This window comes from Vipera ursinii, assembly GCF_947247035.1.
Source record: "Vipera ursinii genome assembly, chromosome: 10".
Lineage (NCBI taxonomy): Eukaryota > Metazoa > Chordata > Lepidosauria > Squamata > Viperidae > Vipera > Vipera ursinii.
The window spans coordinates 21,329,678-21,345,397 of record NC_139520.1 but is presented as its reverse complement, the minus strand read 5'-3'; the positions used below and the strand labels follow the sequence as shown (position 1 = coordinate 21,345,397).

At 53.2% G+C, this 15,720-nt stretch overlaps 1 protein-coding gene across 3 annotated transcripts in view; it reads left to right on the top strand.

The window, feature by feature from the left end:
• Positions 1-760: 760 nt before the first annotated feature.
• The window catches only part of GSE1 (Gse1 coiled-coil protein), a 167,315-nt gene continuing 152,355 nt past the window's right edge, over positions 761-15,720 (top strand). Inside the window, exon 1 of one of the 3 annotated variants that reach the window (XM_083370801.1) lies at positions 761-826. Coding sequence is in view for 2 of the 3 variants with exons in the window: in XM_083370806.1 (XP_083226932.1) it covers positions 4,788-4,836 (49 nt within the window). In the remaining variant the exon portion in view is untranslated. Of the gene's footprint in view, positions 827-4,524; positions 4,837-15,720 lie in introns of those variants that run through there. The other 2 variants (XM_083370806.1, XM_083370802.1) reach the window with 2 other exon arrangements.

Genomic DNA, 15,720 nt, shown 5'->3' with positions numbered 1-15,720 from the left:
CCACCCTGGGTCCGGTTGCACAGCGGTGTTGTCTCCTTCTGAGTTTAGGGGTCTTTGGGGAGGGTTCCTAGACTGCCCATTAGAAAGATGCTTGTGAAAAGTCTCTGGAGACACAGTTTCACTTCTTCAGTTGGGCTTGCTAATCTCGTACTGCTCACAGTTATCTCCTTTGACAATTCGGGGACTTCATGCCGGTTCCACGTCATGTGTCTCCAAAACACAGTAGGCCCTACATAGCACAAAGATTTGGCTTACAGATGTGGCCTGGTGGAAGTTCTCCATGGCATTTGCCCAGATCTGAGAACTTGGCCTGGTTCGTATGCAGTCCTCCAAGTAGGGTGTGTAGCTGGTTTAGTTTTGGTTTCCCACGACTTGTCACCTTGGACAGGGAATGATGAATGATGCTTAAGTGAGCAGGGATCCAGGTGATGTTTGCCTCTGGTCCATGTCAAGCTGGAAGGAGCTCCAGCCTCTGTATCTGAGGGGGGTCATCTTCCTGTTCCCACCTCCAACTGCAGGGGGAAAAAATCATCTACCCATGCTGGCTGGGGAATTCTGGGAGCCGAAGTCCACAGGTCTTAAAGTTGCCAAGGTTGGGGACCTCTGCTCTAAGGTCCAGATGATGCCCTCTGACCTCTTTCTCCCTCCCTTCTTTTGATCTAGGCACCCCTTCTGCCTTCAGAGGCATCTTCTGCAAATCCGGAGGTGGCAGACGAGACGGCCCAGCGTCCTCCAGGCACCGCAGAGGGCACGGCTGTGGGAAACGGAGCCAGGCTGGACCGCAGGGCCACCTCGAATGTGGATGAAGCAGCCCCACCAGCTACAAGTAAGTGCTGTGTTGATTGCTGCACCAGAGTGTGTGTGTGTGTGTTTATGTGGGAGGTGAGGGTGTCCATGTAAGTTTGTGTGCATGTACACCAGTGAGAAATATGCTAGGTGGGAGAACAGATCTTGCCCACCGCATGCAGTGCAGAGATGGGTCAGCGTCCAGATTGGAAAAGTGGGGTGGCCTTGCTTCTAATGGTGTTGGGGGGGGGGAAAGAGATATAAAAGGGGCAAATGTGAAGGACTCTTTTCACTCAGGATGTCAGTCTGGAGCTGTTCCTCACTTGATGACGGGGGTGGGATAATCTCAGTGCCCTTTTCATGCCCAGGAAAGATCCCCAAATTGTGTAAATCCTCCTGCAACGTGATGCCCCGTCCAGGCAGCGTCGAAGCACAACTTTTAATTTTGCATGTGGTCATGATGTCTGGGGATGATGGGAGCTTTGGTCCGGGCCATGCGAGTGGGGAAGCAGGAGATGGGAAGAGATGGCTTAAGGGGGTTGGGCATCGATGGAGACGGATCAGTCCCCTGCACGTGTGAATGTGTTTGCCTCCAGGAAACTTCATTCCTGCAGCCGCTTGGCTCAAATCCAAGTCTTTGCCACTCAGACCATTAAGGATACCACGAGAGACAGGAAGTCCTCGGCTTACTTGTTTAGTGACCGTTCAAAGCTGGCCCTGAAAAAAGATACTTACCACAATCCTCGCATTACAACTGTCGCAACACCCCTGCGGTCCCATGATCAGAATTTGGGCGCTTGCCAACCGACTTCTATTTATGACGGTTGCAATCTCCCCGGGGTCACATGATCCCCTTTTGCGACCTTCTGACAGGCAAAGTCAAAGGGGAAGCCAGATCCGCTGGGTCCCTGACTTAAGGACTGCAGTGATTCACTTCAGAACAGTGGCGAGAAAGGTCATAAAATGGGGCAAAACAGTCTTGCTTAGCAACGTAAACTTTGGGCCCAGTTGCAGCCGTAAGTTGAGGACTGCCTGCATATGCACAACGGCTAGCCTTCTTCCTCTTCTCCCCCCCCTCCCCCCTCCCCTTTGTGGGAAAACGTTGCAAGAGAAGCCGGGGATGGCACAGGAAATCTGCAAAGGGAAAATTCTTCTGGATCTTTTCTCCCCCCCCTCCCCCCTTAAAATTCTGTGAATGAAGCCACCCGTTGCGCAATCAAATTCTTGCCTGGAAGCATCCATAATCCTTGGAGGAAGACCCCCAGATGGACGGCGGGGTCCCCGGAGAGCTTCTGCGCTGGCCTCTTGCAGCAGAAGGGCTAGGCTTCCTGCAGGAAGTTCAAGACCAACAAACACAAAACAAGAGTTGCAGGCGCTTTTCCAGAAAATATTTTCTTTTTATTCCCCCGCCTCCCTCCGGGAGCAAGGATTCTGCCCCCCCCCCCCGCCTTCTCATCACACTCATTTCCCAGAGGGACCTTCACTCCAGTTTTTCTCAGCCGGCCGCATTGCCCGACTTCGCGTCACCCAGCCAGCCCTGCAGCTCACCTGGGGGCATCTGGGTTTGCCCGGCCTCTCTGCCTGCAGGGCAACTGGCCGGGTGCAGTGGCTGGAGGGGGGGGGTCCTGGGTGAGCCCTGCACCCCTTCCTCTCCCCACCCCCACCCCAAATCTCCGTTTCTGTCCCGGCTGAAAACAAAACTGCTGACGTCTGAAATAGAGGCTCCTCTGGTGATCTGGAGCAGTCGGCATGGGAAAATGTGTACTTTAAGGTCCCCCCGCCCTCCCCCCCCCGCCCCGCCGGAGAAAGCTCTCTGCTCTGTAATTTTGCCGCATAGGATTCAGCTCCCAAATTTGCAGGCCAGGGATTCCTTAAAAAAGAAGAAAGAAAAAAGCATATTTGCTCCCCCCTCCCTCTGTCTTGGCACAAACAGAGCTAATGATTTTGTGGGTGTTAGGAGAAAGGAATAAAGGCGCCCTTCTCTTTTACATTTCCATTTTTAACCTCTCCGGAGATCTCACCATTTGCCAAGGTACAAAGTTAACCGTGGGCAGGATGCAGGCCGCCTTCTCCAAGATACTAGGGCAGTTTTTTTCCACTTCAGCACCTTTAAGACGGGCGGACTCCCAGAATTCCCCAGGCAGCACGCACTAGAGAGACCTTCTGTGGGGCTTCTTGGCTTTACAGGCGGTCCTCGCTTTACGACCACAGTTAAGCCCAGATTTTATGTTGCTAAGCGAGAAATTTGCTAAGTCAGTTTTGTCCCGTTTTAAGACTTTTCCTCGCCCCGGTTGTTCAGCAAATCCCTGCTGTTGTTAAATTAGCCACACGGTTGTTAAGTGAATCCGGCTTGCCCCTTGAGTTTGCTGGTCGGAAGGTTGCAAAAGGGGATCACGTGACCCCCCCCCTCCCAGGACACGGCAACCATCATAAAGATGAATCCGTTGTCAAGCATCTGAATTTTAAGCACGTGACCATGGGGAGGGGGAATGCTGCAATGGTCATAAGCGGGTAAGACAGCTATACGTCGCTTTCCTCAGTGTCGTTGTAACTGAATGGTCACTAAACGTGACTGTTGCAAATTGAAGACTACCTGTATTAGGGAGACTTTCTATGGGACTTTAGGGAGAGTTTCTATGGGGCTTCTCGGCTTTATTTTAATACCACCTCAGCCCCAGCTTCCCCTCCCCCATGTGGTTTCCTCAACATTTTTCCACAACATCTGGGGAATACCAGCTTTTTTTTGGGGGGGGGACAACAAAAGCTGCTGTCCAGCCCCCTTCTCCAAGTCCTGAGTGGCATTACAATGTTCAGCGCTGCCACCAGAGGGCGCCCAGGCGCACTGAGTAAACAATCCAGCAAAGTTTGCCAAAATGCAAAGCTGGGACCCCTCCCTCCCAGTCCCCCCCCAGGACTGCTTATCTGTGTGGACACCCTGCTGCTAGGCTGATCTGACTAAAGTCCCTCTTTGTTGAAATGTCCTCCAGCTATTTGGGGGGCGGGGGGAGCTGCTTTTATAGGGCTTTCCTAGGGGCCTGTTTTAAAAAAAATAATCCGAATTTGCAGAGACCCAGATCCTTTTTTTCTCTCTCCTCGCCCCGCTTCTGATTTAAAGTTTGGGGGAGCTTCCAAAGTCAGCTCCTCTTTGGAAGGGGGGTGTGGGGTTTCCAGGAAATGCCTCCCACCCCCTCAGCTGAAATTTGCTTGCTGGCTTCACCCATCACCCTCGTTCGTCTGTGTTCCTTTGGGGTTTTGCCCTTTCAACCCAGTTGTCGCGGACCATAAACCCGGGTTTCAGCAGGGGGGAGCTTATTGAGCGGATCGTGGTTGTGCCAGCAGCGGCTCTGAGCGCCAGCGAGGTCTGGGCTGGCACGACCCAGCTTAGCTGCGCGCCATGTGCCGGCCCAGCCGTGGACCATCTTTCGGGGCCGATGCGCCTGTCGCCGGGCACAACTGAGCTGCGCTGGAGTTTCCAAGCTGCCTGGCCGGGCGTGGGGGGGGGGCGAGGGCATGCGGAGCGCTTTCCTGAGCCGGTGCAGAGCGCTGCTTCGCCCCGGCTGCGGCTCCCCACTCCCCCCCCCAAAAAAAAGAGAGATAGAGAGAGACTGGCCGGCGTCTGCCAGTCTGCCTGCCCAGCGCACCGTTCCTCCTGGCCACGGGTCTCGGGGCTGCCTTCCCAGGGCGAGAGCCTCCCCTCCCTCCCCTCCCCTGCGTGCCCGGCTCTTCCCGGGGCGGGAGGCGGCCAGGCCCCCGCGGCCCGGTTGGAGCCGGTGAGTCACCCGGTGGCGGCGGCGGCGCAGCTCCTGGCGGAACAGGAGCAGCTGGGCTGGCTCGGGCCGGGCCCCGCGGCGGGCGGGGGAAGGGAGGCGGCGGCGGCGGCGGCAGCGCCAGAAGCAGGAAGTGGGGCGGGCGGGCCAGGCAGCCGCCAGCAGCGAGGCCGAGAGGGCTGCCCTGCGCCCTGCCGCTCCGCCCGCGGCGCGCTCGGGGAAGTTGCGCCGGCCATGGAGGAGCGGAGGAGCCCCCGCTGGGCCGCCCGGACCCCCGGCCTGGGTGAGTGGAGGGCGGGGAGGGCGCGCTGATCTGCCCTGCCGGGGCTCGCGAAGCTGGGCGAGCCCAGAAGGGTCCGGGAGCGACTTTCCCGAACCGGAGGAGGAGGAGGAGGAGGACGAAGGGGTGTGTGGAGGGAAGGGGGCGAGGGGAGGGCAGGCTGACGTCACCCGGAGGGGGGGCTCTCTGTACGTGCTCAGAGGCGCTGGCTTCCCCCCACCACCACCACCGCGCCTGGCGTGGGCGGCTTGGAAAGCGGCCGGGGATGCTGGCCGGCTGCCCAGAAGAAGGAGCGCGTCGGAGCCGCTCTTGGCTTGGGGAAGGGGCGTCCCGCTTGGGGGTCGGCATCCCGCCTTGGGAAAGGGAGTCGCGGCGCTCGCAAAGGAGAGAGCCCGCGAAGGGGGCTCGTGAGAAGCGCCGCGCTCTCCGGCCCGGACGCGCATCTGTCTCTCTCGACCGCTTTGCTCGCCCCCCCCCGCCAGGAAATCCGCCCCCCTACCTGGAAACCTCTGGCGCGTCTGCTCGCCCGGGGACTTCCCAGCCACGGGATGAATGGGCAGCGCTGCCTCGCAGTGGCGAGCGATCCTGCGGCGTCCTGTCTCGCTTGCGGGGCTTCCAGTTGCTGATCTCTGCGGCTCAGGGGGGGGGGAGGAGAAGACCCCCCTTCCCCAGCTTGAATGCGCTCGTCTGGCGCAGCGTTTTCCTCCACGCGCGTTTTCACGGTCAACTCGGAAGAGACTCGCGTCTCTTTGTAAACTATGAAAGAATCCTATAATAAGGGAATCGCGGTTTTTCTGCATTAATCTTGCTGGATTGGACAAGTGGTAGATAATAGTCGGTCTTCTTTAACGCGTGTAGTGAGAGGATTCTGGCAACCGGTTTTAAAGTGGCTTCAGTTTTGGGAATTTAAAAGGCGAATGGCTGAAGGGGCGGCGGGGGGGGGGGATACTGGTTACAGAATAGTATTCAAAGTTCGTTTTTTTCCCCATTTTTTGCCTCTTCCCTTCCAAGCGTGCCCAAGCTGGTTTACAAGGCGAGCGAGAACACACGCAGTTAAAGCGGGTTTAAAAGCACCCCTCCAGCACATTCTATCCAAAAAGGAAATAAATGAAACTTAAAATGCCAACAGGAAGGTATAAAATAGGAGAGAAAAGCTGCAGAGCTGTTTTCTGTTGAGCAGTGCAAGAAGCTTTGCGTTTTCTTTGGTAATCGGCCTTGGTGTGTGTTGTGAAGCTCAGGGCTTGCTGTATATTCTCCACTTTGGATCAGGTAACTAGGCTAGGCTTAGAACAGAGTTTCTCAACCTTGGCCGCTTTAAGAGAGGTGGACTTCAACTCCCAGAATTCCCAGCTGTGGCTGGCTGGGGCATTCTGGGAGTTGAAGTCCACCTCGCTTAAAGTTGCTAAAGTTCAGAAACAGACTAGTTTAAGAAGTTCACTTCCAGACCTTGTTTCCCATAAGCAGTTTCCCAGGAATATTTTGTCCTCTTGGCCCCATCCAGCCCGATTTTGAAAGCAATCATTCTTTTTGCTTGCTCACCCTCCCTCCCTCCAAAAATCGGGTCCTGTTCTGCTTTTTGATATAAAGAGTTGCCCTAAAGACGTATAAGGTAGATCGTGCTGAACGGCTTTCCGTCATTTCTTTCATAATCTAATGTATTCTTTTTGTAACTGAGTTTTATAATTGGCTCCGAAAGAAGAAAAAGCTTTACCAAAAAAGGGGGGAGGGGATATCTTAAAGAGGATTAGGGAGGGGAATTAGTAGGGCCATATGTAGCCTTACCAGCATATGCAAAAATGGCAGCAGTAACAGAATAACAGAATCGAAAGGGACCTTGGAGGTCTTCTAGTCTCACCCCGTGCTCAAGCAGGAAGCCCTATTCCATTCCAGAGAAGTGGAGATCCAGTCTCTTTCTAAAAGCCTCCAGTGATGAAATACAAATTCAACTTCTAGAGGGAAGCGGTTCCACTGGTTAATTGTTCACATTGTCCTTAGTTCTAGGTTGCTTCTCTCCTTGATGAGTTTCCATCTGTCACGTCTTTTCCTGCCTTCTGGTGCTTTGGAGAATAGCTTGACCCCCCCCCCTTCTGTGCGGCAGCCCCTCAAATATTGGAACACTGCTATCAAGTCACCCATAATTCTTCTTTTCACTAGACTAGAAATACTCAATTCTTGCATATAGCCTTGCAAATACCATTCTTCATATGTTTTAGATGCTCAACAATTCTTAAGGAAGCAGTGAGGTTGCTGCGTTGGTGGACTGTTGATGGTCCACGGCAGGTGGCTAGGGAGTTGTGGTCCCCTTATTGTCCAGTGTTGATGGAGAAATGTACAAAAATGACCTTGAAGAAAATATGTAGTGATTGTTAGTAAAACATGACCCAGGAAATGGGGAAAGTGTCAGAAAGCAAACCAAGATTTCCGTCTTGACTGTCTTCTGTTTAAGAGGAACGCTATCAAGTTTTCAAGATTCTGTTGTTATAGCAGCATAAAATAGAGTTCAGTTATTAATTGTGGTATGTTTCTGACAGTCAAACAGGCTTTGGGATCTTGTAGAAGCCAAGATGACTTTGGTGGCCTCTACTTGTAGGTGGCCTTGATGTTGTGAAAGAAAGCAAGTTGGCCCAAAGGATCACTTTTGAAGACGATGGAAGTTCTCAAAGCAGCAGTTTAACCCTGATCAGATGGGTTTGAGGGTATCAGAATTGGTTAATCCAGATCGGGTGTATTTTAAGACGTGGCTGATGTATTACCACATGGATGCAAACCCTGTGGTTATGCTTCCTCCACAAACCTTGGTTAAAAATGCTTACCAGCCTTTCATGCACTGCATCGCAGCAGCCTTAATGGTGAGAGTTGCATCTCTGCTGTCCTTGAATTAGGAGAGTAAACGTGGTTGGTTCCACACCCTGTTTCTTGGATTACAGCTGAGTGTGGTATTTGAACACTGTCATTGTGGTTAGCAAACCCTGATTTATGGCTTAATGCAATGTGTGTGCCCAACCAGACTCCTTCTGGCCTTCTGCTGCCAGTTCTCGGGATGTGTGGGCATGGGAGATGGGTGGTTCCCTAAATTATCGAAACAGAGAAATAAATCTCCAACTCCAGAGGACGGGTGGCAGCCTTTGATGCTCCGGGTGGAATTGAATTCGCCAACGCTCCAGCGGTTTCCAGTTGAAGTTCGGGGGCCGAGTCAAAGGCAGCCTTTTCCATTTTCCTGCTTGAATCTCCTCTGGCTTTTCCCAGGCTTCCCTTTGCAATACAGGTAATCCTCCACTTACAGCGGTTTGTTTAGCGACCATTTCTCAGTTACAATGGCACTGACAAAAGTGCCTTCTGACCATTTTCCACACACTTAACACCCATTGCTGCCTCCCCAGGGTCACGTGGTTTACATTCACAGGCTTGACAACTGACTCGCCTTTATGTCAGTCGTAGAGACTCCCAGTTTCACGTGATCCCCCTTTGCGACCTTCTGGCAAGACAAGTCGACGGGGCAAGCCAGATTCGTTTAACGACCGTGTGACTAACCCTGACCCCCTGCAGCGATTCCCTTAACTGCTACGGCAGGGGAAGTTGTGACACGGGGCAAAACCCGCCTGAGGAACGTCTCGCTTCCCAACGTGAATGTTGGGCTTGATTGTGGTCCCAGGGTGCAGTTGTGCGAAGGGCCCAAACCCGACTCCTTTCGGCGCAGGTGAGCACCCCTCCTGAGTCAGCTCAAGGGCTTTGCCTGGGAAGGCGTTTGGCCCAGTTGCGTCGCTGCCTGTCGAGCAGCAAGACCGGACACCTACCTCACCGGGTGGGGCTGACAGGCAGAGGCTGCTCCAGGCTGGATGGGTGAGGAGCCGTTGCTGTGTCCCAGTTCACACCCTGATGGGCAGCAGGGCGGCCGAATGGCCGGACTCGGAGAATAGGGTGGTTGTGGAAATCGTCTGGAATCAGGTCAGTGGTCAGCAGAGTTCAGAACCGGGCCGTAAAGCTTCCCCAGGTTTATGAACAGCGCCTGGGGTTTCGCCTTTGTGTTTGTGAGCTCTCCGGAATTCGTGGGAGTGAGCAAGGTAAATAATACCGGGGCCCCTCAACTTGCGATCACAATGGAGCCCCAAATTTCTGCTGCTAAGCAAGCAAGCAAGCAAGATGGCTGTTCAGAGAGCGTTGCACTGTTTCTTGCCACCATTGTGAAATGAAGCATTGCAGTTGTTAAGCGGGTCACACGGTTGTTAAGTAAATCTGGCTTCCGCATTGACTTTGCTCATCAGAAGTTCCCAAAAGGGGATCACGTGTCACACACACACACACACACACACACACACACACACACACACACACACACACACCGGGATGCTGTGACCATCGTAAATATGAACCAGTTGCCAAGCATCTGAATATTGATCACGTGATCCCAGGGATGCTGCAACGGTCGTAACTGTGAAAAAGAGCCCTAAGTCGCTTTCTTCAGTGCCGAATGGTCACTTCGAACGGTCACTGAACAAATTGTTGTAAGTCAAGGACTAGTTCAATATGTATGTATGTATATACCGCGACTTACGATGGACCCTTAAAAGATACTTAACAGCGCATATTTGAAGTTCTGATGGCCAAAACACACGTGTACACACACACACACACACAAACACACAACACACACACACACCCCAAGATCACAAGACTGCACTTCGGTTGCAGCATCCAACCTGCATTTGTGCTGTTGCAGCATCCCGCAGTCACGTGACCATAATTTATGACGTTTGTTGATGGAAACCGGCATTTATTTCTGATTTCCATCGCAAACCCAGGGTTTGCTTAGTGACTGCAGGGTAAAAAAAATTGGGCATGCTCACTTGATGACCTGCTTAACAGACACCATGGCTTATGACCATAATTGCAGGCTCGATTATAGTCCAACCACCTGCTCAAGGCAGGAGATCCCATACCATCCCAGATAAATGGTTGCCAGGTCTGTTTTTGAAAACCTCCAGTACAGTTGCCCAGGCCAGGATGTTACTCCCTGATCTGCAGTTGGAGAAGAGCTGCAAAGTGTGAGGATTTTACCCAGTGTACACTAACCCTTGGCATCACCTCTCGTTCCTTTAAAAATGTTACAAACATGGAGGGAGCACACAGAGAAGAGGCGAACTTGAATCTCAACACTTTTCAAGAGCACAATCGACAGTTTGGGAAACCCGCAAGCCCATGCAGAGTTGTGACATGGGTGGCTGCATCCAAAGTAGCCAGTCCTACTTTTGCGCGTGCCCTTAGGACAGGATCTGCCTCTTTTTGAAAGTAACCCCACCGGTGCAATCTTTCCGGGGCGCAGGCGTGGCGGACTTGTGCGGAACCGAAGTTGGCAAGCCGACCAGACTCTTGAGGTTGGCAGGGAACGGAGTGTCGAGCGACATCCAGAAACGGCGTGCGGCGGAACTGGCCAAAATGCAGGGAAAAGCAGGACCTGCACAAAGAAGAACAAGAGAAACTCTGATTCGTTGGCAGGAAATTGCAGTCAGGATGGCCAGCATTAAGTTGGCTTTGCTGATGAAGCTTGTCAAGGGCCTCGCGCCAGCCGAGAGGGGCTGACTGGGCCGGGAGACAAGCAGCCAGAAACAGCCTTTGACAAGAGACTTTAAATAAAAGCCTGTGCAGCACAGAAAGGGGTGGGAGGGAAGACCCCCTGGCCTTTCTCCCAGTAGTCTTTCTGACTGCCGAGAGCCAAACGGTGACCAATGGTTGCAAACAGGAATATGGAAGGCAGAATAATAAGAGTTGGAAGGGACCTTGGAGGTCTTCTAACAAGAAATGATGGGGCTCTGAACTTCCCCAAAGCAAACTAATTCCCAAAGCCAAGATGTGTATTCACAACAAACCTACCTGTAACAAGACATGAATAGAATAACAGAATTGGAAGGGACCTTGGAGGTCATCTAGTCCAACCCCCTGCGCAAGCAGGAGACCCTATGCCTTTCCAGACAAGTGGCTGTCCAGTCTCTTCTTAAAAGCCTCCAGGGATGGAGCAGCCACCACTTCGGGAGGCGAGCAGTTCCACTGATTAATTGTTCTCACTTTTAGTAAGTTTCTTAGTTCCAGGTTGCTTCTCTCCTTGATTAATTTCCATCCGTCGCTTCTTGCCTTGTCTTTTGGTGCTTTGGAGAATAGATTGACCCCCTCTTTGTGGCAGCCCCCCAAATATTGGAACACTGTTGTTATGTGTCCCTTAGTCCTTCTTTTCCCTACACTAGTCACAACAACAATTGTTTCTGCAACAATTCTTCATACGTTTTAGTTTCATCTTAGTTGCTCTTCTCTGCACTCTTTCCAAATCTCAACGATTGTTTTATAATGTGGTGACCAAAATTGGATGCAGTATTCATGTGTGCATTGTGCAAACAGGCATTTGTACAATGGTGCGGTTCCCTTCCCCTCTTGCCCCACTTTTCAAAACACCGGCTTGGAAAACTGGCCCCATCCTGGCCAGGCCAGGTCCCTTTTCGCATTCTCAGCCCGTACTGTATTTTCTGCCTCTTTAAATGGAGCTTGCAGCTCTGCTTGTAGGGGTAGAGCTGAGTTTGTCCCAGGTAGCCAGGAATCATCCAATAAGGGGGGAAATGTTGCCACCATCAGATACCCTCAAAGTGATTTGCGGGAACGATGGTGGAAAGCCGGACTTGCAGAATTCAGAAGTTGCAACTGGTAAATCATGAACTGTTAAATCATAAAGTGTTAAATCAGCACGGCTGGCTGGGGAATTCTGGGAGCTGAAGTCCACAGGTCTTAAGGTGGCCAGTGTTGGACGTCCCTGGTTAATGCATTCTGTAATCCCTGCTTGTTTTATGATATTCAGCGTACCATTATTAAGACGGGCCACTGGGTATATATATGCCACGTTTAGGCATGTCAGTGTACTAAGCCGATGCAGACCTTAAAGAGACACTTTAAATGTCTGTGAGTGCCATAGGAGGTGTCCCGGAGGGCTTCGGTGTGCGTGCGAGGCATGTGCCGGGATTCTGTGGGCTTTTGTTCCTGGCTGTGTATGTGCCGCGGGTGCACACTCTCTCTCTCTCACACACACACACACAGAGAGGCTGGCTGCAAATCAAACAGTGGCTTTGATAAAGGCCTGGGGATGTGCAGCTCCGTTCTAAGGTTACAGGTTGCCCTGACTGGAGTGTGGCTAATTTGCCTGGAGTAATTCCGGAGGGGCGAGACCTGGGCCAGAACACCGAGGCCACTGAACTCGGAGAAGGAATTTTTGTGGCTTGTCCCAACAGAATTTCTGGCATGCTGTTAAAAATCCTCCCCCAGCCCTGGGGAGGAGGGAAAGAGCCTGGCCCCAGTCCCTGGGGGGGGGGTTGTTTTCTGCCTCTGCTCTTCCACCCCACTGCCTGCTTGGCGGGAGGGGGGATTTCTGCTGGAAAAGGCCTTCTGGTCTCTCCTTCCCAGCTATGGGCCGATTACGTTGCCCAGATTGTGTGAGTCAGCAGTCCCGAGTTAGTTTCTCTTTTTATCTTGAATAGGAAGGCCCTAGGGAGTGACACCCTCCCTGCCAATTCCAACCCCCCCCCCCCCACAAGTGGGGCCCAGAACGTGAGGGGCACCCATTGCAAGAGGCCGTGGCTGCAATGTTGGTTTTATCCATTGTCACTTGATTAAGATGTTTCTGCAGGGGGTCCGGTGGGAAGCACTGGAGCTTAGGGAGAGGCTGCTACAGCCCCCCCCTTAAGGTTGGTGAGGTGGAAGACTCGGCTGGACCCCCCCTCCCTCTTCTTCCAATGCTGTTTGGATGGAGGAGGAGGACTGTGGGGTTCTTGGTGCTCCCTGACCTGGGTTGTTTTCTTGCAGACGTTTCATTAACCAAACTAGATCAGATCACCAGTGCTAGTGAGGGGTTACTGAGAAGAGGAGGGTCTTCTTATAACTGCAGCGGTGCAAAATTGCAGTTTTGTCTCCCCGCCCTGGCTTTCACCCTTCTCAGCCTCTGGGGCATGGGGTGCAAAATGAGATTGTGTTTTTGGTCACGATTGGCTGACGGGCGGGCATGTCCTCTTTGCGGAGATCCTTCTCAGAAGCAGGCAAGCTTCACGCTGGTCCGGCCTCTGGCCAGGTTAGGCTGCTGTCCATCTCACTAGCCTCTTCCTGCCCTGCTGAGGGTTGCCTTGTGGCAGGAAAAGCTCCCTTTCTTCGCCTAACGTGGTCGCTGACCTCCTGCATTCACCGGGCACCTATCTCCCGGCGTGCAGCTGCCTCTCTTTTCGGAAGTTGAAAATCCATTTAAGTCAAGAGGAGGAGAAATTATGGCTGCTAAGGCCCTTTGCATTTAACCGTAAATCCTCTTTACGGCTCTACCACGCTCTCTTAGCAGCACGATCGGGCCGTTGGGATGTGTGAGTCTCTCCCAAGGCCAGCCTGGGAAGGGAGCCTTCGCCTTTCCAGAGAGACTGTTCGTTGTGGGTGATTTCTTGAAAGAGGAAGGGGGGGGAGAGGAGGAAGAGGAGGAGGAGAGTGGGGGGAGTGGAGGAGGAGGAGGCTCACTGTCCCCCTCTGAGGAGCACAGGGCTACCTGTTGCATTTGGGGGGCTCTAGAAGGTCCCATCGTGCGTTCCTGGTGTTGGGTCTTGGGGTGCAGAGGAGGTGGGGCTGAGAAGGGTGGGGGTTGAGACATCTGCCTGCTGCCCACAGCTTCCATAACTGCAATCAGCCAGGCCAACCGTTGTCCAGCGTTCAGATGGATGGATGTCTATGGAGCTTCTCAGGTCTGCAGGTCATGGTTCTCCCAAAAAGGCAGTTGGACATTCTTGGTTCCCCCCCCCCTTTGAAAACGTTTGTCTTCTCATCCAAGAAGCTTCAGACAATGCCTTGCATGATTTGTGTGTGTGTGTGTGTGTGTGTGTGTGTGTGTGTGTGTGTTCATGGTATGTGTAAGTGTGGTAAGCAAGGACCCCCTCATGGATGCCTTAATGCTCTTAATCCTCAAAGAGCGTGTGTGTGTGTGTGTGTGTGTGTGTGTGTGTGTGTGTGTGCGCGCACACACGACTGAGGAATGGGGGCCTTTCAGCAGCCAACCCTGACCCTCCCAGATGGTTCCAAGTTGCTTTATCCAGGCTTGGGGCTCGGTGGTTCCTGCCCACCCCCAAAACTCCTCTTCATCCCACATCTCTTCCTTGACCTCTGCAGACCCTAACCCTCACTTAATCTGCCCTTGCTGGAGACACAGGAATTGAGGAAAGCCAGCTTCCCACCCCCCTTGAGGGGAGTTTGGCTACCTCCATTTTTTGGGGGGTGGATCAGCCCCTTCCCTCTTCTTAGCCCTTGCATTGAAGGGAAAGCGCCTGGTTCTGACGCAGAGGGGGGGAGGGGGCAAGGGTAGGGGCATCTCCCTGTGGGTCTGTCCTGGCCATCCCTTCCCCCAGCCAGGAGTTTTCTCTTGCATGAACCCCCCCCTGGCCCTTTAAGCTCCCCCCCTCGCCTGCCCTGCTCCTTCCCTGTTTGTTATCTCCCTTTGAGGCCTGGTGACCTTGTGGGAAGAGCAATCCTCTGGTTCTTTGTCTGGCCTTCCCAGCCACCCACACGCCGCCCGCTGGCTAATCTCCCAAGTCCAGGACTTCTTCTTCAGCCGGGCTCTGCAGGATGACCGAGTGCCCCACTAATGACTCAGAGGGGGAGGCGGTGGGGGGGGGCAAGAGGGGGATTTGCGCATTTATTTTCTGCGACTGCTTCTTCTAGGAGTGGTGGGTTTGGGATAGAGGCCATGAGGATTAGCAGCTTGACTAGTCAGTGCTTTTTTGGGGGGGGGATTTTTTACAAGTGCCCCCACCCTGCAAGAACTCTGCAAGAACCCCGGGAATGTTGATCCGGTACAGGTCCTTGCTGCTTACCGACAGTCGCAGGACCGACATTTGGATGCTTGGAAAACCAGCGTGTGTTGGCGAGGGGTGGCAGCAACCCCGGCAGCGTGTCTGTGTGTCCCGTGGCTGCCATTTGAGATTTTCCGACAATCAGAGTCAAATGGGGGAAGCCAGGTTCACTGAATGACCAAAAGGTCATATCAGTGACTCCCTTAATGACTGCTTTGCTAAGCAAGAGAAGTTCTCATCCCGTCTCCGCGGGACGCTTCCTTCGTTGGGTAGCCTTGGATTGGTAGCGCAACGGGGTTCGTGCTGGTGGTTAGAAAGGAGTTGCTGGTTTTGGGCCAAGGAAGGAGAACTGAGGCTGGAAGTGGACCGGGAGTTTTAAGCCCCCTTGCTGGGCCTTGCACCCCTGAAAGTCTGGCTTTGTCCCTCGGCCGGAGCCTGCGTCTCTGGAAAGGTTACTCCCAGAGGGTGCCCGTGGCTCTTGGGAATTCAGAGTTTAATTGGATGGCAAGAAATTGTGGGGCAGATGAAGAAGCGTTGACGCCTGCCTCTAATGGGTGGTTCGCAAGAGCTGTGGATTCGAAGGGAATTATCTCTGGCGGAAGGGTGAAGGTGTGGGCACTTCTGGGCCAGATAATTTGGGTTTTCTTCCATCCTGCCCCGGGCGGAGAAGATCTTTGTAGATTTCCAGCAGGCTCCCACTAGCTCTTGGCTAGGATTTAAAAGTGAAGCCAGAGCCTTAACACAGGAGGCAATTAGTTGCAGGCCAGATGGATTAGAACAGAATAGAGCTGGAAGGGGCCTCGGAGGCCTTCTAGTCCAGCCCCCACCACCAGCAGGAGATCCTTACAGGATCACAGAATAACAGGGTTGAAAGGGACCCTGGAGGTCTTCCGTTCCAGCCCCCAGCTCAAGCAGGAGACCCTATGCCAGGGGTCTTCAAACTTGGCCCTTTTATGACTTGTGGACTTCAACTCCCAGAATTCCTCAGCCAGCTTTGCTGGCTGAGGAATTCTGGGAGTTGAAGTCCACAAGTCATAAA